This window comes from Anas acuta, chromosome 3 (assembly GCF_963932015.1).
Source record: "Anas acuta chromosome 3, bAnaAcu1.1, whole genome shotgun sequence".
Classification (NCBI taxonomy): Eukaryota; Metazoa; Chordata; class Aves; order Anseriformes; family Anatidae; genus Anas; species Anas acuta.
In genome coordinates, this window is record NC_088981.1 from 62,263,823 (window position 1) to 62,288,451 (window position 24,629).

General features: G+C 37.1%; 1 protein-coding gene across 12 annotated transcripts in view; it reads left to right on the forward strand.

Moving 5' to 3' along the window:
- PTPRK (protein tyrosine phosphatase receptor type K) overlaps positions 1-24,629 on the forward strand; it is a 418,597-nt gene that overhangs the window by 131,613 nt on the left and 262,355 nt on the right. For all 12 annotated transcript variants that reach the window (XM_068677477.1, XM_068677480.1, XM_068677479.1 and 9 more), the window contains exon 3: positions 4,885-5,156. In XM_068677477.1, the coding sequence (XP_068533578.1) occupies positions 4,885-5,156 (272 nt within the window). The remainder of the gene's footprint in view (positions 1-4,884; positions 5,157-24,629) is intronic.

Sequence of the window (24,629 nt, forward strand, 5' to 3'; positions counted from 1 at the left end):
AGTCCTCCTGCCACAGTAACTAAAGTCTTTTCACTTGGTGAAAAATAGGCAGTGAAAAGAACAGTTAACAGCAATGGCTCTTTGTCCAGGTGTAAATGATGACTTTGGATACTGTTCACATCTAATTTCTCACAGCATCATCCAAAGATGACATTACCCTTTCTATCCTGTAAGAAGAACTTGCTCTTTCACCTTATCTTTCTTTATTCCCGTAAAGTATGGATTTTTTTTTTTGGTACTGTTCTGTTTTTTAGTGAAGCAACTTACTTGCATTGACTGCTTTCTTGTAAAGATGTGTGTTGTGTTTCCAATAAGATACTCTTAGGCCAATATAACAGTAAAAATCTGAGAGCCTGTCTTCACTGGGATATACTAAAAAGGCTATTCTCTGCAGTGTCTAACAGCAAGTAGGTAACACTATCTAAATGCTACCATTTACCTTTTTGGCAATTATGGTGCCCTGGCCAGACACTGACCAGGGCACTCTGTCCTGTTTTTTTAACAGGACAGGGGGAGATAATAAGATGAACAATCTTGTGGATTGAGGTAGAGAGTGAGAGATCACTTACTGATTACTATCACAGGAAAAACAGACTCAACTTGGGGCAAAATTTTATTTATTGCGGCTTAAAATTGATTTAGATGGTGAGAAACAAAGGTAAAAACTTTGGATGGGGAATGGAGGTTGCTGTCAGTCTGTACCACTGGGTCTCTGCTGCTCCTTCCTCCTTGCCCTGTACCCCTGCTCCAGTGTGGAACAGATTTTTAAATATTTGGCTCTGACAGTTGTGCCGTACTCTTCTCAAAAATTTCAAATAAGGGTTTAATTAATCTAAGGGTTTGTGAACATTTCCCTTGCTTACACTTTGCATTTCTGCCAAGTCCAATAATGTCTTACTTTATAACTTGCGATCTCCTGTCCTATCATTATTTCTCTCTGTTTTAACATTAAATATCTGGGTAATTGTTCCCTCTTGCTTTAAGTGGTTTGCTGAGGTTCACTTCCCACCTCTTGCTTTTGTACCCTGCCAGTATAACCACTAATAATCATCCAAGATGTTAGTTAGCTATGCTAACTGGCCTCTTGGCTGTTTTGTCACTCTTTTATTAAATAAATTTATTAATTGAAAGCCTTTTTTTTTTTTGTAATAATACAGGATTATAAAATTGTTTCCTGTGTTATTTTTTTTTGAATGCAGTTAATCACAAGCAATGAAATGTAGGCATAAATGTATGTTACCTGCAATAACTTTATGTGAGAACAGATGTTTGTGTGTTTGATTGCATGTTATCTTTTATTTTTTTTTTATTTATTTTTAATACTTGTGTATATTTTGATGTTTATCAACACTTTTGTGCTCAGTAGCTAGTTATTTAAACTTTAAAGGAAAATCTCATGGTACTGGCACTATTTAATCCTATTACTTCATGTCTATTGATATTTTTTAAAAGATTATTTGCTTTGATAAGTGAAGGGGCAATAGGTGTTAATTCTGTGAGGAGTCATTTTCCTAGGCATACATTCGTATCATGATCCTCCTTTCAGTAGACATTGCTTTATAAAAGCAGTGTATTGATAGCCAAATACCTTTCAAGCTTAAAAGCTTTATGGCTTGTTCTCATCAACACCAGACTATCTCTGTTTCTGCTGGACTTACAATTCTAAATCTTTTTGTTTGGAACATTAGTCTTTCTGTAATTTCTATTATTCGTTACTCACTTATTTTAATGTATTGCTCAGCAATTTGTGTTACATACATATTACTATTAAATGTTACTTTAAATGTTGAAGGAAGGCAATGCTTTTTTTTTTTTTTTTTTTTTTTTAACAAAACCCAACAGTGTACAGAGTGTCTAGGACTTAAGTTTTGTCTAAGGCTTTTAAGTTTCAACTTAGGTACTACAAACTTGCATAAATAAGAAGAAAAATCTTTCAATCTTGTTTTAGTATATAGTATTTACAAATAAAAATGTCTTTCTTGGAGAAGGTGTAAAAAAATATTTTGTGTGTTTTTCAAAAATATAAATTTGAGGTGTAGTTTACTTTGGCATAGTCTTCTGATTTTCTTGGATTAGGTAGATGCCTGAGGAGGGAGTGAGGAGAACATTCATGAAGATAGCCTGGTAAGAAGTTTGAGAAGGGGAGACAAGGGGAAGTAGTTTGCAAGATGCCGAACAGATGCTTTGGCTTCATGACAAATGGTTTATGAATACAGTCTGGAGCATTTCATGAAATGCTGTGGGACTAACATATGTAGATAGATATATGCAAATTTGCTTCTAAGTATTTTAAAATGATGAAGAATGAGGTTGGAAAAGTAGAGTGTTCTAAAATGTGTGTATATGCTGAAAAATGCATGTTGGTGCCTCCAAAGGTTATAGCAGATGAGTTTAGTATAGGAACAAGATCTTGAAATATTTCTTGTTCGTTTGTTATTTTATTGTGATCTTATTTTCCTCCCAGTAGTTTTATCGTTATCTTGAGGTAAATTGAAAGAAATATTTCAAAAATTCTGCAAAATTTAATTCTTATATTCTGCTCCTTCATTTTCTCCCATAGATTCCCTTCAGAAAAAAAAAGTTGGCGGGTTTATCTGTTTCCTGAGCTTAGCTTTAGAAATGTAGAAAAAAAGTATTTGGTGTGGAAAAAAAATACTTTGCTTTTTGTCTATTACTTAAAAATATTTGCAAGATAAATGTAACAAAGGCTAAGAGGCAACGTAGATGCCTGTAGAGAATCTGTGCTAATGCTGCAGAAAGTAATCTGTAATTTTTCACTAATGCTGCGGAAAGTAATCTTTGTAATTTTTCACTGATCCTTTTCACTTTTCTAACTTGTTTAGAAAGAAAAAAAATCCCACAATTGCTGACACATAAGCTCCCCCTGCCAAATGCATAGTATTTATTCCAAATTTTGGAAAATAATATTCTGTATTGCATCATTCATGAGTAATCTGGTGCTTATAAAACAATATGTACTGAGGTAGAGATTACAAGCAGGCTTTCTCTAAGTAAGTTTATTCTAGAGTCAAGAGACTCTAATAATCACTGCACACCATTGGATGTAGTTTAGAACACTTTTTGGAACAGCTTGTGTGCAATTTGCAATTGATTTTAAAACATAATCATTAAAGATCTCTAGCAGCAATCCTACATAGTGTAATATGATTCTTTTGTGTCTTTATAAATGAGAATTAATGATGAAGAGGTAGCAATGAAGAACTGATAGTCTGCCAAATTCTCTTTTAAAGAATAAATAAATCTTATAAAAGATTCTGCATATAATTCTAAATACTAACTAGGTGCTTATGTTGCATTGTAGTAGTTTTCTTTAACATCCTCCCCACCCCCTTTTTCTTCTTGAAGATGAGTATTCAAAGATCCCAGCACTGTACTTTAATCAGAGTTGCTTTCATTCTGTAGCATTGCCTACTCTTTTGCTACATTTTTTTTTTAGCACAGAATTGCTTTACAGGGCAGTAAATTGTCATCTCACACAGATTATTTGATCCATGCTCCTAAATTTTCATCTCTTCCTGAGAAGATGAAAATTGTCAACAATTTTCATGTTCATAGATACAACTGCTTGGGTCGTCTGAGAACACAGTATTTCTTTGTTCCATAAAAATCAAAAGATAAAACTTCATGTACATAAATGTAGTAATTTATACAAATTTGTAGCTAACAGAAGACTTACAATCGATAGTATGCTCATACATGTATATACTCGCAGAACTCCTATGGGAATACTCCTTTGTCAAGTGCTCACTAATCTATGATTTCTTAAATTTAGTCTAATTTTTGAACTATATTTTTGTTGGATTTTATCTGAGTCTTCTTCAGGAGGAAGGGTTCTTTATAACAGTGCTCTTGAAGAAGTAAAGTAGAAGCAAAATATGTTAACACGAACCTTCTGGAACCACTAAGCAAGATGGGCAAGGATTCATGTTGTATACCGAGCTGGATTTTCTCACCTAGTTGTAAAGTTTTGGCTGATGTGCATTGTTTTGTGGGGTTCATTTGCAAGATAGTAAACTGGCATGAAGTTGTTGCTCTTGAAGAAATGAGGATGCTATGGGGTTAGGATACTGTGAAACTAAACTGGCAGCCATCCACTTACTGTCCATTCTGCAGAACATCAGGACAAGCCATTTCAGTAATATGTCCTGTATCAACTTTTTAAACGTTGGATTTCCACTTTCTGCCTTTGTAGCTAGGCAGGCTCACTTTGTTCTGTATTCTGTCTATTGGTAAAATAAACATATGAGATGAGATCTCTTCCAGCAATAGAAACCTCTGTTATCCTCTTGGACTCACAGACAAATGTAGCAACAAACCCAGCTTTTCAGGATTTAAAATGCAGCTTGCTGTCCAAAGTGAGCCAGTTCAGTTGCTAGTAGATCTAAAGATCAAGTCTGCTTCCATTTCTGGGTGGAGGAAGATCTGGTAAAGCTGCGCTGAGAAATGTGGAACTTATTATTCCATACTGTTTATTTTCAGGAAACCTGTGAAGCAAGTTGAGAGAATTTTGGTCTTGGTGACCTCAGAATAATGATGATCCTTTGCACCTCTCATTATTTTTATTCAGTCCATCTGTGATCCTATTCCCAATTATCCTATCCTAAAACAGGAAGAAGAAATGTTTGTAGTTGAAAGCATATACAGAGGTCTTCATAGATATGCTGTCCTCTGTAGATGCTGCTTCAGTGACATTTCTAAGCATTTTATATCATGCTGGATTTCTTGCTTGAATTTTGAGATTTTAGAATATGAAAAAACCATCCTTTTTTACAGTGAAAATCAGTTTCTTGTCATTTATATTTTTCCTTACTGCTGTTTTATTTTTCATTTTTATTTCCCCCTTCCCACTCCCCTCTTCTTTAGGATCATATATGATAGTGATTTCCTCAGACCATGACCCTGGAGAAAAGACTCGGCTCCAGCTTCCAACAATGAAAGAAAACGATACTCACTGTATAGATTTCAGTTACCTTCTGTACAGCAAGAATGGAGCAAACCCAGGAACTCTGAACATCCTGGTGAGGGTGAACAAAGGCCCACTGGCTAATCCCATCTGGAATGTCACTGGCTCCACTGGAAAAGACTGGCTTCGAGCAGAGTTGGCTGTCAGCACCTTCTGGCCCAACGAATATCAGGTAGGCTTGCAATAATTTTTTACCTCTTTGTAATGCTTACAGCTAGGCTCTGTACAATTTACATTCATTCTGGTCTTTCTTTTGGAGTACTTTCCTAGTGTCCTTAAATATCATGTTCCATTCTAAATAAATAATTATTTGGGGATGGGAGATTCTTAAAGAAGTGATTATTCAAAGTTGCCTGTTATTGTATAATGGGGAAAAATTAACAGGAACCAAGCCTCATTAAAAGAAATGGTGAGGTTAAAGTCCAGAAACATCAAAAATGATAAACTCCCAGAAATAAATTGCCTGTGCTATTGTAATTTGTACCTGTCTTCCTTCCTCTTTTGGATATGCCTGTGTTACTGTGTCTAATTACATGACCGTAAACTGTTTTTTCCACATGACATTTGCTTCATTTGCTGTGCAGGCAGAATGATGCTCACCTAATGAGCAGCTGCTCGGGACATGTTTGTCTCCTGTTTGCTTGCTATGGGACAAAACCACCTGCAGCGTAGGCCTGTTGTTTAGAGAGAAAAATCGTCTTGTTATTACTAGATGCTGTTATTTGGTTTGTTTGATTAACCTGAGGAAGTACCTGCAGCTGTTTCACTTGGTGGGTATTTGATGTGAAGGATGAATCTCATACACAGGCATTTTTGTCCTGACATGCAAAAGAAGAAGAGTTGGGTTAGATACGCTTCCTCAGTGCTCTTACACCATGAGGCATTATGTCATGGCTGTGCACCCGGCTTACAGGGCCTTGTCCAAGGATGCTCTAGGACATTAGTGCTCTTGCAAGCAGGTCGGATATCCAGGCCAGTTATCACGTGAAGCAAAATGACCTCTGTTCATTATTTTCTGAACTAGAGGTATTGTGGGAATATTTCTTGAAAAGCTTTGTTTAAAATTCTTTGCGATTGCCCATCATCAAAATAATTTCCATGAAAAACAAACATCAGTGCAATTGCTAGCAGCCTTACTTATAAAGTGAAGCCAGTGTTATTTATTAGCATTTAAAATTTTTCTTGAGTTTCTGTTTCTCTGGTTTTCATATTTTTATTTATAAAGCAATTTAATCTATCTGTGACATTGAAACTATGTGGAATTGGATTTAAAGATCTGAAACCTGGTTTCATAAAGCCTGGCTTCTGAGGAGGTGTTTTATTAACCCTTTTATGTTGCTGGAAAGTAGCTTTTGGTGTGCTTAAAATAACCAGGAGCCTTTTATAGCTGTATAGTAGTAATCAAGTATAGCAGCATTATATGCAGTAAATCAGGTTTCTGCTGACAGATGGCCAGGCTTGACAATGAGATTGGTGGTTGGGGCCTTATCTTAGCAACATGGCCATTTTTCACTTGCGTTATAGCTTTCACATTATCTCTTCATAGACTGTACTGAAATTTTGTTCTTTTCCTTGCTCGGTCATCCAGCAGAATATTGAAATCATGTATAACATAGTTTATTTTTAAATTAAAAATAAATCTGGAGTAGGACTGGCAAAATTCTTAATGCAGCCTGCCGTGATTTGTGACTGTATGACTGGTACAATTGTTTTTATAAACAGGAGGGGAAATATGCATGCTGCCTGTGTGTGCCTGCTTGTTCTCACAAAAACCAGAGTTGGTGTTTTTGTGTTTTTAAGTGGTCCTTTGAGGCCTCAGTCAACATCGCTCTTCACGGTTGTTTTTTTGTGTGTTAGTTTTGAGTTGAGTTATTCATCGGCATGGAAGTCTTTTTTCATTTGCCTCATAGGAGTTCTTTGCTGTAGAGCTCCAGCTCATGATTTTGTCACTTTGATCTACCTGTTGGGCCATGAGTTTTGCTAGCACTGAAGGGAAATACGCAACACTTTGTAAAACGAGATGGAAGAGGCTTTTTACTAGAAGCGAGACTGGATTTCTGCCTGTCCAAGCAAGGTCACTACTAAAGATGACTGTGGAGCAGAACTGTGCACAGGTACTTGGGTCATCAGGTCACCTGCGTTGCGATTGCCTTCACTTTTAACTGAGGGAAAAGCTCAGAGATTAGCAGGGGCTGAACAGCACAGTTCACATTACAAGGAAGCCTCATACAGTGAGCTGGAAGTTAGCAGGATGTCTGTGTAATAATACTAATATAATGCTGCAGCTCAGCTAATTATCTCCTTAAAAGCATTTCTATGCTCTTCTGTACTGGTGCAGTTTTATTGCTTCCTGCTCAAAATGAGCACAGTTGTCTTGCATATTGCTCTGTTCAACAGTATAGATACAGTTTAATATATTTTTAGATGGACTGAATGTTTCCTCTTACTTATGAAAATACCTTTTTTTTTCTTAATGGAATCATTCATTATCATTCATTTACATCTTTTTTACTATATTATTAAGTGATATATTTTGTTTTTTTTTTTTCAATCTTGAAATACAATATGATTTATTACAATAGCTTTACTGGATCAGACTGTATTTTTGGTTAGCTTTGTATCCTGTCCCTGACAGCGGATAACAGTAGAAGTTTGTAGAAGAGTTCACCATCAGGACAAACCCATGGTCACACCTCCCCAGAATACACCTCTAGCCTTGAGCTAATTTGCTGTTCAAGAACTTGGAGCCTAAGAAAGAAGCTAGTCCCTTTGCAGACTTCTTTTTTTTGTTGTTTTGTTTTTGTTTGGTTGGTTGGTTTTTTGTTTTGTTTTGTTTTGTTTTCCCCACTGATTTAAGATTCTAGTGTCTACAGTGTATATGACATGAAATTCTAATGGCAGTTACATGTTAGGACCATTCCTGTGGGTTACTCGAAGCATGGGACCTGTAATTCTTCTGTTGTTGTGTTTTGCACTCTGGAAATTTCTGCAGTCCTGCAATGATACGCTCTGTCTTCTCTCTCCTGCTAGAAGGCATCTGCATCTTTTATTCTGTTTGTTTAACATGGGGATGAACTGTCAAGGAAAAGGGTTTGGTTAGTGAATCCCTTGGGACTGAAGACATGATTTGATTTTGATCCTTGCTAGTTCTGGAATCTTTTTTTATCACTCTGTTGGAAATATTCCACCTTTGACCTATGCAAGGTTTACTTCAAAGGAAAACTTATTGAGGATTTTTGTCTTTTAAACTTTATAATTGTTTGGGAGATTTGTCTTTCTTTATTGTATGTTGGTTACTACTGTCACTCATTAGTTTATTTTAGTTAAAATGTTTATTCCTGTGTGCATGTGCTGTTTTGTCTAATGCTTCTGTTCTTTTCCCTAAGCTCTTTCCTGCTTTGCACAGTAAGGATTGCGCAGCTGCTGAGGACTGTTGCTGCTTTTCTGCCTTGGTCACCATCATTTTCCACTTCTCTTCCCTTGCCACCTATGTCATCTGTTTTGATTTTTGTTCTTGTTGTTTTAAATTAAGGATGGGGCTGCTTTGTTTTGGTTAGTCTGCGTGAACACTGTTTTCCCTTGGTTTTAATTTTATTTTTTTTTAATCTTCCCCAGCAAATTCCTGTTACTATTGTAGTGTCAAGTCCTTGCTCAGTAGCCAGTAAGGTTTAGTTTGCAATGTGAGTCGTGGATTTTCTGTTTTTCCTTTTATATTGCCTCTCTCTTGATTTTAGTAACCTTTGACCAGAAATTGATAAGGAAACTTGACTCAGAACCACAAATCCCAAGCTTGTTAAAAATGCATTATTTGATTTCTTCATGTATCTTTAAAGCTTCATTATATAGTGATGGTTCTCTGCAGCTTAAAAAGAGGCTAGTTAAGGTACCTGCTTGATAGTAGTGATGATTACAGTTAGAAGTGTAGCTAGCAAACCAGAAATAATGAAATTGTTACCAAGTGGATGTTGTTTTTATCAGTTCAGGAAAACTAGTTAATGATGCTTGCACCATTTAAAAGGTGCAGGAAAACTCTAGAAAGCCAAATCATCTTATTCCTGACTTGTGAATCCTGATTTGAGTAATGAATGTGTTATTATTTAAATATTGATGGTATATAGGATTTATACATGTTTAAGTATCTCAAAGATCTTGGAAAGTTATTTACCCTTACAATTTTAAGAGCTTTTGAAACAATAACAGAATTATAACGGGATGGCAGATTGACTGAATATTAACTAGTGGTGTGTATATTCAGGCCATATGCTAGATAAGGTAAGAAACAGATTTCTTGTTAGATAAGAAAATTTGTTGTCTTTTTGGCTATTAGATCACTACTCTAAACTTGCAGAGATGTGAGACTGTTGTCAAGCTGTGTGTGGCAAAAGATTGGGAAAGCAGGGAATTTTATATGGTTTTGTCAGCTGATACATCTGAAAGGAAGGAATGAGTGAATTGCTATTAGAAAGTACAGAAGTACAATCAATACAGCCTGTGTGAACTGCACAGAACTGAGTTACAGGCCAAAAAGAAGAAACCCAACCCTCGTGAACTCCTGCTTCCTATTTACAAGCTAGATTTCCTTGATTCTGTACAGTCTCAAGCCTTGAAGAGATAAGTAGAATCAGGAAAATCCTGAAAGAAGTTCTTGAAGAAAGGAAAGCATTCCAAAGTACTGATGTTTTCAGAGGAATTAAATTTGGAATACTGAAAATGACTAAAAATAAATCAAAGACATTCTGGTTGAATAAAACTTGCAAACAGTGTAATTCTGTTGACTAAATAGAGGAGAACTTAATATGGGAAGTGTTGTGTTTGAATATTTTAAGAAACACTGATAAGTAGCTAGACAGCTCATGTTAAAGCTTGCTCTAAGTCTTGGATATTGAATTGCAAGACAGTGCAAACCTTGTGGAAATCCCAGCATGAGCAAGAGTTCAGTGCTAGCGGAATGGCACTGAAGGCACACATGAGAGGAATGCTCAAAAAGGGTAAGTTTCCTTGGCCTAGAAAAAGACATAGTTCGGGGAAACATGATAAAGGTCTGCAAAACCAGGACTGCTGTGAAGAGGAATCCTCTTCCACTTCTAGAATTAAGGCCACTTCAGTCTGGTGGGGGAACTGGACTGAAAATAGGCAAAGGATGGCTCAGGCAGCAGGCTGTAGGCTGGTGGAAGCCTATGCCATGCATAGGTGTTGGGGATGCCAGATGAGTATGTAGGCTGAAGGAGACACTGAACAAGTTCTCGAAAGAGAACTTTTAGAAATCAGTAATTATATTTTATATTTATTTTATTATATTTTTGTAGACTTTTTAAAAATTGTAATTTAAAAACTGAGCCTCTTAAACAAAAGCTTATAAGCATTACAGCATACTCTCTGTCATGTTCTGGTTTACTTTTAAGATTAGGAGTTAGTCTTTGTGTTTTAAAGAACTGCATCCAGTGGTGTTGTTGGCCATGACTCAGGATTCTATCTACTACTAAAAATTTGTAGTATGACACCAAAACAGTATTTTAAAATGAATCACAGAAGCAGTCTTATTATTTTGGATTAATACTGGCTTAATTAAAATAGCTTTTACAAGAGTAAATTAGAATTTAAAAATGAAATTTCAGAATTTTGATTCACACCAGAAGGCTCCAGGGAGACCTCAGAGCTTTTCAGTACTTAAGGAGGATTTATAAAAAGATGGAGAGCAACTTTTTGCTTGGGCAGATAATGATAGGAAAAGAGAAAACAGTTTTAAATTGAAAGAGTGGAGATTTAGATTAGTTGTCAGGAGGAAATCCTTTACTCAGAGGGTGGAGAGGCCCTGGCATCCAGGGTTGCCGGAGTAGCTGTTCCTGGAGCCTCTCCCTGAGCCCTGTTCCTGGAAGTGTTCAAGACCAGATTATATCGGGCTTTGAGATGCCTCTGGTGAGAGGCATCTGTGCCTGTAGTGGTGGGGTTGGAACTGGATGATCTCTAAGGTCCCTTTCAACCCAAGCTGTTCTATGATTCTGTGATACCTGTATGACTGAGTTTCACTCCTGAGAAATGTTTTAGTAAGGTTTGTGTAAGGAAGTGAAAGTACTGACCTGAAATGGCAGCCAAATGGAAGCTAATCTCTCCATAGGAATGCTTTAAGGACCAAGATTGAGATAAAAATATGGGCACAACAGTCAGGGAAAAGGGAGAAGTCTGAGCTTTGGTGATGTGAAAAAGAGGGGTTCCATTTAAGACAATGAGTTGAGCTGGCACTGTCAGAATTGTTGGTGGAAAGAGATGTATGAAGAAATCAATATCAAATCTGTTGACTGTTTATTAGCATCTGGGCCTTTAAATTTTGACATTGGAAGAGATATAAAAGGTTATACTTTTCTTTACTTAAAACTTCCAGTAAAAATGTTTAAGTGATTTCAGAACCATTATCACTTACCTAAAGTACTGTGCCGTCCATCTGAGGCTGTTTACTTTGGAGTTACATTGAATTTGTAGGGCAGCTGTTTTTAAGACATCTTCTTTACATAGTTTGGTAATATTTGTGCATGCTTTTTGACCTTCCACTTTGAGAAGCACCAGAATGATTTTGAGCACAGGTTACTTCATTCATAAATTCATCTAGTATCAATCCATGTATATGGTGAGTTCTTCTAATTCCTAAGCGTTCTTGGAAATAAAATATGAATCATAACTTTGGTTTTGGGGGAGCAACTAGATATTTTCTTCAAGCAGAGATTTAAAAATTGTTTAGTAAAATATACTGGTAAAAAGCTGGCTAACTTTATAATTAAATAAAACAGTTATTTTTTCTTCTTAACAGTTTTTTTTTTTCTTAAGCCTGCAACAGGCTGTGTTTGGTAGCTGGTGGAAATCCCTGTAATGTTTGTCATAGAGGTGCATCATTCTTCAGCATTTCCTTCATGTAATTCCTTTGAGAATACTTTGTGCCTCTTAAGGTAACTGTCCCTCAATTGTTTTGTTCCTAGCTTATTAATACACAATGAAATGGATTATATGTCTGTCTCTATCTTTCCTCTGATGTTTTCATCTGGTGAAAACACTATTAACTGTCTTACCACTTTATCATTATCACTAATGATGAAAAATTGGATCCCTTTGGAAATATTATCAAACACGAACAATGTTGCTTTCTTGTCAGAAGTGCTTTGTAAACTGCTAAGTGTTCTCCTGACTATTGCTTTCTAGATAACACTTAATCAAAAGAGTTTTTTTTATTTTTTTATTTTTTTATACTTATTTTTTATTTTTATTTTTTATTTTTTAGATACAGTTTATTGAAGAGTTACTCTGAGAAATGCATTTTTGGTAGTGAACTTCCTGCTTCCCAAAGACTTGTTAATGCAAACAAAACATTAGCTTATTTAACTGTTAGGATAAACATGCAAGTGTGTAAGCATATCTGTCAAATTTCTGTCTTGTTTCTTATGAGATGTTTATCAGTTTGGTGAGGACAAAGAAAGATTAAGTTCCAGCACAGTGATTACCAGCAAGACTGTAATAATTTAGTTCTGCAGATCACAAAGCACTTACAGCTCTCAAAGGACTTCTACACATACATTCAGTCTCATTCCAGTCTTCAGACTGGAAAATTACAGTGCACGGAGTGAATGTGAACATTGCTCAAAGAAGCTCCAACATGACTGAATGACTGAGTTGCCAACCTCCAGGTTTTGACTCCTGCCAGAAGTGTTGGAGCTTTCACTGAACCTCCAATTCTTCTTAAAAATGATGGTGCTAATGGTTTTGACTCTTTTGTGGCATAAAAATAGCTTTATATATATGTATACATATTTTATTTATATATATATGTATGTATGTATGTATTGGGAAACATATATATATATATATACACACACACACACATATATATATATGCTTCCCAGTCCAGGGGTTATTTGTGATCCTAGAAGGTTTAGGAACCTTTAAACTGTCATGTGAAGACGTACATAATTACTTTACTACCTTCATGGATTTAATTTTGTTAGCCTCTTTGGGCTTTTGTGTCTAAAAGGAGAAAACATACTAAATTAGTGTCAACTTTTACAATTGAAAATAGAGATTATTTTTTGTCAAACAAAATTTGTCAACCTGGTCTAAATTGGTGACTCAAGTGTACTTCTCCACTGCAAGCAGAGAAGGCCCTGCCTCTGCAAAATGCAGACAGCTGTTCCAGCAGGGGAGAGAAGGAAAGACTTTTGCCACCTTGATTTTTACAAGCTAGATCATTTCAGCAATAATCTAGCTTTTCACAAATAGCATACTGCTCAAAGATTACTCCTTCCCCCCCCCTCCCCCGTTGTTTTTTTTTTTTTTTTCCTGTGTAAGTTTTTCAAAGTCATCTTTTCCACTGCTTTGCTTTCTGTTATATTACATTCTGAGTGGCTTTCTTTTGTTCTGCCATGTTCTGGGTTTCCTTTGCTACCTTTATGATGTGAACTTCTTAAAACTAGTGTGGAAATGTCATACCTAAAGTGCTGGAGGAAGGAATTGTATGGCTGTACATACAAGGTGTAAAATTCTCTTCTTCCCATTGAATAACCCCATTTCTATGAGGCCATTCCATATAAGCCATTTCTATGAGGTATTTTGACTTCTTTTCACCATTCCCTGCAGGATAGTTGATAACTTCATGGCAAGGTGACCAAAATATAGTGGATGCTTGGCATTTCCAAAGGCAAGGAAAGGATTTGGAAGTTAATGTGCTATATGAGTTCCCAGTACAAATTGCCTTTAATTGCCTTAAGTCTCAGGTGGAAAACTGTCTGCCTGTAAACTCAATAAGACATACTTTGAGATAAATATGAAATATTTTTAGCCAGTGCTTAATTTCTGATGAAATATATGTGACTATAACCTCACTGCTTTTCTATGAAACATTCGACTCATCAGCAAGGTGGTATGCAAATTTTATATTATCCTTGATTACCAAGATGATGAAAAGCCTGTGGCATTCCCCTTCCTGTCATACCTCCAAATCTGTCAGCTAGCAAAGAGTGAAGCATACTATTGGTAATCAGCTACCTTGGAGTGCCTGATTCAGTTTTTCAGAATTACAAAATTAACTTAAATCATCGTGTGTAAACAAAGAAGATCAGGATGTTTCTTTTTTTCAATTATTTTATTTTTAGGGTTTTTGTCTACACTTGGAAGGCATGAGTACTTTACATATAAGCAGCTGAAGTTTTGTCATCCTTCTAACAGTTTTTGGAAGATCCTAAGAAAAGATTCTAAGAAAAATTGTGAATATCACAGTATCAGGCAGCTGGTGGTGATACATTCTCCCATCCTGCTCCTAAAAGATGTTTTTATTCGTATGAAAAGTGAAATGAATGATAGAGGTTATGGCAGAAATCAATGATATATGCTTGAAATAGATGGTTAGAGGAGAGCAGAAATCGGTAATACTTTATTTCATCATACAGGTTCTGAAAAGATTCAGAATAATGAATTGTGCTCTGCTAGGGGCTTCCAGACTATGACTAAGTGAAAATAAATGAAAGGAAAAGGATAATAATACAGTATTGAATCAGTACCAAAAGTCCACTAAAATCTCTGAGATTCAAAAACTAGCACCAACTCACTCTCCAGATTGATGTGCCAGGGATTTTGGCTTAAAAATCTGAACTCATCACTGGTAAGATGTGTATTGTTGTTAGCTATTTTTTGCTGTAAAGCACTGTATGTTTCTAGATGTCTGTTCCCCCCCCCCAACAATGCTAATGTTGAGGAAAAAAAAAAAACAACTGAGAATTATGCAGCCCATTTATCTTTCTTTTTCTCCTTTCCTGACTTTTATTATTTAGGGCAAGATGCAATGCTGCAGAGGAAAATTGTTTTGAGTTTGTAACATTGCGTGCACAATGTGTTGTAGGGGTTTTGTGTTTTGTATTTTTTCTTTTTCTTTTCTTTTTTTTTTCCTCTTTTTCTAATGCTAAGTGGTGAACAAGCCTGAGGCTGGGAGTAAAGTGCAAAGGTTTTCATCATCCAGAAAAGTATCTGATAGGAATCCTTTGTTGACTGATGATATGACCTCCTCATAGGGAAATAAATTCCTCACATCTTTTAAATTCACTCCACCCTGTATGTAGTTCTGTTCTTTAGTTTAGACTTTGTTTGAGGTGACATTGACAGACTAACTGAGGTGGTTGCACTGAAGGTAAAATTATTCAAATACAGGGGAAGAATTGGAGTCTCAATTTCTTTATGCTGGGATCGCACTCCAATCAATTATTCAAGGTCTGTGTATTTAAACAAACAAAGAAACAAACTGTTGTTGATTTTTCCCCCTTTGCATAAAAGATATTACAAAGAAGTTAAAGAGCACACTCTCACACCCCTTTTCCTCTTATGCCTTTTATGCCAGAGTGAAGTAAATGATGCCCCTATTCTAGACGTTCTGAAGCACCATCTGGAATAGAGTATTTCTGGCTATAAGGTAGATGATGGGAAGTTTGCAAGCTAGTCACTGCCCTGTGGGATGCGGGTGGGATGCGGGGCGATGGCGCGGTCAGGCAGCTAGCACTCTGGGCTCAGAGCCAGGAGCTGTCGCGTTGTAGTCCTTGTAGACATGTTATTTGGTTCTTTGAAAGATCTCTTTCTGTCAGTTGTGCAGCTCCTTTGCTATTGTTTTTAAATGTCTTTATGTGCAGCTCCCAGAAGGTTTAAAGAATAGGTACAAAATTTGTTGGAGTGGATTACTAAAACAAAGTACCATGGCTGCCAAGAAGAAACCCAGTGCAATCCTGTAGGCCAGTCTTTTTTGCCTGGTTGTGTGTGTCCTCAGGTTCTGATGAAGTCTTCTGCTTGTAGTTCATGAGACCTTTACACATACTGTTGCTGGAATAGCATCTTGTAGCTGGAAATCTTGCCTTCAGGTTGAGAGTTGCTGGCTGAGGTTTTGTTGGTACATGTGCCAGGATTACCCCATCTCTGTCTGCACCTCAATCAGGTGACAACAAACAAAAACCTGATCCCTGGCTCTTCCTCTGTGTCAAGCTGGGAAAGTACATTTGTGCTCAACATCTGCATGGCAAAGCAAAGGAGCAGCTTCCCCTTTGGTGGAGGGGCTGGTTCGTGTGGGCATCCCTGTTAGTTCATGGAGATGCTGTACTCTTCAGGTGGTGTTGAAAGAAAATAACTTTTGCCAATTCTCTGTTGTTGAACAGTGCATTTTATTTTATTTTTTAATTGTGTGCATAGATGCACATTGAGGGACTAGAATTTCAATGCTGAAGGCTTTTGGCTCTTCATATATAGGAGATGTAAGGCTGTCACCTGGAAGTAGTAGAGGTTTGCTGCTGTTTAAGGTGTGAAATCATTTGCAAGGAAGTGAAGCAAATGTATTCAATCTGAATTATGTTATGATGAACTTTAAAAAAAAAAAATCCTTTAATGGTAGCCTTCCCAGTGTGATTTTGAAGTACTGTTAGAGGAACTCAGTATTAGGGATTTTGTGGTTGGCACTCAAATGGTGTTCCTGACAGCATGTGTGGCAACTGCTTTGGACATGTGTTATGCTCATTTGTGACTTCGATCATTAGTTGATTTGTTTGGACCAGATTTTCTTCAAAATTTACTAGCTAACTTAAAAATTGGATTTCATATGAAAATACAAAAAAAAAAAAAAAATCCCTCTAAGTTTGTGGATTTTAAGGCAGGAATGAAGGTAGGTGATCTTTCCTCTTTTTTTTTTTTTTTTTTTTAATTTTGTTCTTCTATTTTTGTGAATTTAAAGACGCATTCTCTCATCCATGAGCAAAGCCCTACTTTACCCCTTTTCTTCCCTATAATGGGTAGATGATTGTGGTAAACTTTTTAACCTTCACAAAATGAATTAAGAAACAGTTGCAACCTACACAAGTCTATTTATTTTTTGTTTGATTGGTGTATTGTGGTTTTTTGTTGTTGTTCTGTTTTCTTGTTTTGTTGCATTACCACTACCTTTTGTACCATTTAGAAGCACACTTTTTTTCTGTCTGCATTGCTGATTGCTTTTTTTTTTTTTTTAACCTTTTCAGAGGTTTTGTGGTTACAATAAATAAATAAATAAATAAATAAATACATAAATAGTTGCAGATAGTGATTTGCCATGAATTGCCATGATGAACTCTGATGAATTGAACTTTGGCATTACTCTAATTCTGATTCCTTACCACATGACCACTGTACTATGCACTGTACTATGTGTCTTGAGAAGAAGCCAAGGAGCAGCGGGGTTCTCCATCTCGGGACAGTGAGGGCAGCAGCACTGGGGTCCTTGCTTCCATCTCCTTTCACACCCCTGGTTTCAAGCACGGGGTCTGTGATGCTGCTTTTCTTCATGCCACCGCCCCTCTCCTTGCTTTCCTAGCTCTGCTGCCCTTGGGAAGAGTCCAGAGGAGATCGATGCTGGTCTTCCCTCTGCACTGTCACAGGTCTCTTCCTTGCTGTCTGATGACACGTTTCCAGTGTGATATTTGGTTTTCTCCTTTGGCAGAGCCAATATATGCTGCCCTTTACGTGCTGTGCTTGTACTTCTGAAGAATAAACAAACTGAAACAACAACAGGATCCCTGAAAATATGAACATAGCATGTTTAACAAAAATTTCTCTTCTATATGAATGGAACTCTTAATATTTTGTAATATGTAAAACAAACAAAAACCCTGTGACATTATCAATGTGGTGGTTTTTATTGCTGCAGGTTAAGTTATCAAACAACTTGCAATGCTTGATATGTCTGATGTGTCTGTACGTTAAAAAAAAATAAATTCTGTAATAGATCTTGTCAGGAAACCAGTTATTTTTCTGTGTATCTTAACAGAGAAATCACAGAACAAAGCTGAAATTCGCTTGGTTGACACGTTTCTTTGTTAGTAAAAAATGGCACACTCCAAATTTGATTATGGATGTCCATGTCATGGTGGTGTATTTGTACATGAACATGGGTTTTCATGTACCTCATTTTTTTTTTCTGCTTTGTTTCTTCGTAAGGATAAAAATGAACCTTAAAGTAAATCACCATTTTTGATCCTAGACTCCGTCATGAAATCTTAACACCACATATATTTGAACAATAAAAGGACGTGAAGTTTAACAGCAGCTGTCTAGTCTTCCATAAAGAGCTGCAACATCAGATACACTTATCTTGGTAGCACTGAATTCAGTCTGAATTATGTTGCCCAAGTGTTGATTTATTACTAACTTGTCCAAAGTATAATATGCAGTATAACCAATATCTTCCAGAAAGCTGTGCGATTAGTTTCAGTTTTATGTCCCTCTTGATTCAGAAATCCTAGTGAAATAGAATGTGGCATGCATTTTAATACATTATTTGTTTACATACGTTAGATAAATATTGCATAGTGCTTTGAAACAGAAAAATGTGTTAAGTGGGTATTTTGTCACAACAAAGCAGTTAAACTAGGCTTGTACATTTTCTTTGGCTGTGGCTTTGTAGACCCATCAGTTAGATTCAATATATTTGATTGAGGAACTGCCCCCAAAATTGGAGGTATTTTTTCTTTTTCAAAATTGTAACAGTAGCCTCATTTTACATAAATACACATAGGTTTTTTTGGTCCTTTTGAAGGATATTATGTGTGGTGAAATAGTACTGAAAAATGTGCATGCTTCAGGACCTAGTTGACTGTGGTCAGCTATACAAAGAAGTCTGTTGAAATACAGATGTCTTCCTGTTTCTACTTCTAAAGTTAGAGAGCATGTGAGTTTGAGCGTATGTATTTTTTGCTCATTCTTAAAAAGGAGTAGCAGTAACAGTACAAGCAATAAGGGTAATTTCTTTTTCTGTGAATCTGAAAAATGTCAGTGTAATCCAGGCACAGGTATTCTTAATAACCACATACAGGTTTTTAATGTTACTCGAAAGTGAAGTCATGACGAAGGCAAGTAATTTTCTTCTTCAGTTTAATTATATTGTTAATTAAATTGGAAAAACTGGCTTGTCCATTTTTAAATCCACGCTGATTTTGCTACAGCAGGCCAAGGGTGGTGTTAAAACCGGTTCTGCAAGGGCTGTGCATGAGATTGCAAAGCAGTTTCTGTGCTACAGAGCACCTCCAGTACAAGCTCTGCAGAAACTGCATTGGTTGCTCTATTTACCAGGCATTATTTGGCTAATGCGTTTTAAATCCTTGTACTTTAGCAGTAATCTTTTCTGATAAGTTGGAGAAAAATACTTTGGGTTGGGCCAAGACAGGGGCAAAGCACAGCACATGGAAAGTCTTTTTAATGTGCTGTTTTGCAAGTATGTTTTGGTGGCATTCCCAATATAGGCAGTTTCTGCTGTTACCTCCCTGCTTCCTGATTTGTTCCCCACTTTGTGCTTCATTCTGCCTTCTGGGAGGTAAAGAACTCGTGGAGTTTTGAGGTGAACAGCAGTAGGGAATAGATCTAGTTGAGAAATAACTTTTAAGGTTCAAATTATTTTTTCCCCTTTGTGACACAAGTCACTGTAGGTCATAGCTGTCTATGCTGGCAGAACCAGAGCTGCTTCCAAATTCCTGGACCATGGCACAGTGATTTGGGTGAGCAGGGCCTGTGTCCCACTGGGCTCCCACCTCTTCCATAGCTGCTTTTCTGCTTCCTCCCTGAGCAGGTTCTTGCTGCTGTGGCAGGAAAAAAAAATAAAAATAATCGCAAACTCCCAAACCAAAACATTACTCAACCAAGTAGAAAAAATACATTGTTCAAGTGTTGAGCTGGTAAAATGGTTAGTTCAGCTGAGACACGTGGTGATTCCCCATATAGGTGTGGGGCAGAGGGCAGGGTTCTGTAGGCAGAGTGGTGTGAGGAGGAGGAGGCTGGGGCTCTGTGTGGCCAACAGGGCTGTGCTGCTCTGCAACTGGTGCTGTGACCTGTGCTTGCTGCATCAGAATGATCTGGAACTTTTAACATGATGGTTCCCTCAGTAAGCCCTCCCTATTGATTTGCACGAAACCAAATGGCTTTATTTCTATTTTAGATTTGGGAGGTTGTTTTCTCAGGGGTGGTTGATGTAAAACCTTGTGCCAGGGCTGTTCAGAGGCTGTACTCAACAAGATTGCCTTAGGTAGGTGTCCAGTCTTCATGTTCTGGAAGGGAATTTTCTGAACCCGTAACAAACACAAACTGTTGCAAGGCCTTTTTCTTGGAAATCTGTGGAGGGAGGCAGAGGTGATGAATTGTAGGGAAGGCTCCATGTGCAAGCACCAGCAGAGTACAAGCTGTCTGGCCTTGTTGGGTCAGCCCCAGGCCGCACAGGAGCCTTTGGGTTCACAGGCCCCTTTCACTTGTGCAACTGGCATGGCCTGGAGAAGACAATGGAGGGCATCTGGTCCAACCCCCCTCCTCAAGCAGGGACACCCAGAGCAGGTTGCTTAGGACGGACCATATCAGGGCAGCTTTTGAAGATCTCCAAGGAGGCTCCACAGCCTCTCTGGGCAACCTGTGCCAGTGCTCCGCCACCTGCACAGCAACAAAGTGATTCCTGGTGTTCAGAGAAACCTCCTGTGTTCTAGTTTGTGCCTATTGCCTGTTGTCCTGGCATGGGGCACCACCTAGCTTTATCTTCATTTCAGGTATCTGTAGATATTGATGAGATCCCACTGAGCCTCCTCTTCTCCCAGCAGAACAGTCCCAGCTCTCAGCCTTTTCCATTTAGGACAGGTGCTCTAGTCTCTTCATCATCTTGGTGGCCCTTTGTCGGACTTTCCCCAGTAGCTCCATATCTCTTGTACTGAGGAGCTTAGAACCAGACACAGATCTCTCCACTGATGGAGAGGAAGAGATGGTGGGGCATGGTGGTCTCATGGCTGCACTGGGCAGTGTGCAAAGAAGTTGGAATGAGCTTATAAATATTTAAAATAGGCTGTAAGAAGGGAGAGTAATTAACAAGGACTATTGGTGGCTGGAGCAGTAACAAGCAGAAAGAGAAGGCAGGGAGAACATTACCACTTCAGTAACGATATTGATAATGAGTAACAAACCCTTTTGGAGACATTATTTAGCACCTAGTTAAATTGACTCTGGAGAGCTGATAGATGTAAGTGTATGCATGAGTTTTTCTGGGGGACATTTTCTATTATTTTTTGTAATAATTGTTAGTGATATTTGCTTTCAGAAAATATGTCAAAAAGAGAGTGAGATCTGCATGCTTAAGTTTAATCAATGTTTTTAGTATGCTTTTCCCTAAAATATGAACTCGTGATTTATGCTATTTTTTTAAATCAGAACTAAAAATCAAGTACAGTTTTCATAAAAATGAAAAAATAGGTCAACTTCAAGCATACATATTGGGAAATTTAATAACTTGAACATTTTTGTTATATTCCATGTATTCCAGATGCAGAGTGAGGGCAAATACTTAATGCATATGAAGGTCACATAAGGGAAGTGTGTAGCTGCACATGGAACTTGTCTGTGTAAAAGCCTGAAGCTGAAACTATTTTTTTTTTAGCACTTCTCATAAAGTGTTAGATGAAGCTAATGCTGACTATCTGAAAAATGATCCAAGAAATATTACCAGGCATTAAAACTGGACTTCGTTTTTTTTTTTTTTCCCCCACTGGTGTCTTTTATAGTTTAAAAGCAGAATCATTTATTAAAGAAACTAACATGGTTTGTGTTTAAGTTTAAAATATGGCTTCATTTGACTGCTTCACTTTTATTATTTCAATTACTGTAATTTAAAATGTAGTAAATTTTCATGGTGTACAAAGGAGCCTTATAGGAGATCTTAATTGCTTTTCTAAATTCTTTGGCTTCATATAAATATTGTGATTCTAATTGATATATAATTTTTACTAATGCTATTTAATGTTGAGGGTTTTTTTTTTTTTTTTTACAGGTGTTTCCTCTTTTAGTTTCACAGTGATGATATTTAAGATATAATTAGAGTATACAATTTAAACCTGTAGAAGTAGTTTTACCTCTGCTTCGATGTAGTTACAAATGAAGTTGACTACTTGGAGAATGGGAATAAAATTTGGGTGAAAAGCTTATACAAATTTTCTGCAGAAAGATACTATGTTTTCAGGAAGAAAGTTTTGTAGAGTTACTTTTTGGCACAATATTTTCAAATAAATCATGAAGAAAAGGTGCTGAGTGAATCTAGTGAGAATGATATTCCGGAGTAGTTTTTTCAGGAAAGGATTGATATTTCCTGATATTCTCCAGACAGAATTTTTGTCTGTCCTATATAAAGTAAGACTAAGATCTGTAGTTTTTATTAGTAAATCCATATGTGGCTATTAGTGGTTTTAAATATGCTTTCACTGATTGGTGTTTTTTTTTGCTAGCTAATGTACTTAAACTTTGATTTTCTTTGAATTAGGAAGACGCATCAAGTGGCTGCCATTTAATGCAATTTCCCACTTAGCTAGGGGAATAGTGTTTCCTATCTCCTTACTCTTATTCCCATGGCAGGTAACAGTAATTAAAGGCAACTTTAAGGGTTGTGTTTTAGTTTCAGGTTTTCTTTCCCAAGCCAATTAAAATGAAAAATACCCCTGCTTCTCCACCCCTTGATGGTGAGTTGCGGTGTTTTCTTTTCTCTTCTGTTGTGCTTGGTCTTCATGTGCAGTGTAAGACACCTCTTCTGTCAAATTAGACATGATTCAAACTTCTGGCAGCTGCTTTTTACCTTTATCTTTTACCTACTTTGCAGATTTATCACCTGTGTTCAGCATTTTAATGCTAAAAATGAATCTTTGCTATTTTTCTTAATGGGATAATTTCTTGCTTCAGACTTGTTTCCTTCCCTGCAAACAAGCTGTTTATTTTGTGCTGGTTTTAGGCTGTCTTTTTTAAGATGGATTGATATTGAGCCAATATGCTGCAGCTAGTGTAGACCAAGGAGAGCAATGGTCCTGAAAACAAGTAACAACAACTCAGTTTGAACATCAATTGCTCTGTCTCTTCTGGTTAGCTGCAGCATCCCAGGATGTACATTTCCTCAAGCGAAATATAAGCTGTTTTTAAGAACTGGTCCTAGATAGCTGATTTAGGTATTTTGTGCACTGTTAATCTTTGTTGTGTCCTGCAGGCATATATACATCACTGAAATCAGCCTGTTACAGCATTTGGTAACATAGATTCAATATCTACGTGCATCACTGCAGCAGCTCTCGGTTGCCAGTGTTGCAGAAAAAGGACGATGAGGTCTGTTACGTGAGCAATGTGCTATAAAGTTAAAGACTGATGGGGTGTTAAAAGTGATCTGTCAGTACCTTCCTAGTGAAATCAAACCTGGCAACATAGGTACATAAACCCAACTCAGGAATAAAATATAGTACAGTGTGGCCACTGACAGACAACTACATTCATATGTGGAACTGCAAGTTCAAGAAGTTCCTGAAGCCCACTGTGCTGTGTTCAGCCTCTGCTGAAATTTGTAATGCAGTCCAACAGTTCAAGTTTGATTAGTTTCACAGCGGGGGAGATGGACATGTGGTCCTTGGTACACATGTGGTCCATGAAAGGACTCACATAAAGATGTGAGCTCAATACACAGCTGGAGAATAAAGGGATTATTCATAATACTAAGGCGACCTTCTGCATGCTGAAGTTGTTTTTTTACAGAAATGGTTTTTAACTTAGGATGCATTTTCATACAGTAAATAATGAAAGTTCCTGAGCTATTTTACTTGAAAATAACAAAACAAGCATGTTTTATATGTTTAGCTACTTTATGGAGCTGGAGTCCATGGAATGATCTTAATACTGCCACGTCTGATGTCAGTTAGCAGCTGTGAGACCTAGCATTTTTTGTTATCTCACCAGTTATGAATAGTAGAGATGAACTTAATCCTCATTTAGCAGCTGTATGCTTTAAACAGCTATGTAGTCTGGTATTCTTGCATGTCTTTTGAACATACACATGGTAAAAATAGTCTCTTAGATAGGATGTTTCTGGGCTGCTTTCAGGAGAAGCAGACTTTACAAGTCAGGGCACTATTGACTTGCTGTCATGACCTAGAGACTTGCTTCTGCCCAGAATGAATTTTCCCTATCTTTGTCCTGTGTGTTGTATTTCTTTTTTGTATTTTTTTTTTCATCTTGCTGAACAGCAATTTTGTGAGAAAACTGAAAAATTCTCACAAGGCTGCAATTGACATCTTTCATCTTAGAATCACTTCCACCAGAAGGAAGAAAAAAATAAATCATTACTCCAAGTGTGCAGTTAGAAGAAGGGTCTGATCATGTCCTCTTAGTTCAGATTATTTGCACTTATTCAAGAGGCCGAGGCAGGAAGGATCTGAGATGACAGTAGTGCTAAACTGAGCTTATCTAAGCTGCATGGGTTTTACAGTTTGTCTGCCAAAGAGGCAGCTGAACTATAGTGAAAAAGCAATTACTTTTCTCAAGATATAAGAGCGTTTTGACAAAGATGTGATTTTTTTTCAATACATTTAAGCCAACTTCCTAAATTAAAATGAAACAGAATAGTGAAAAGGTTCTGTTATGTCTCTATATGTCTGTCCACATAGCTATACGTGTTAAGACAAGTAATTTCCTCTCACTCTGGTTTCTGAAGGGCAAGGTCACGCTGGGAAATTTTGCATTGTGTAGCTAGTGAGCACATAAGTAGAAGATCCTGTTGTGATGAATGATGTGGATTGGTTTATAGTTAGTTATTCAAGAGCACCCACGATTGAATAGTTCT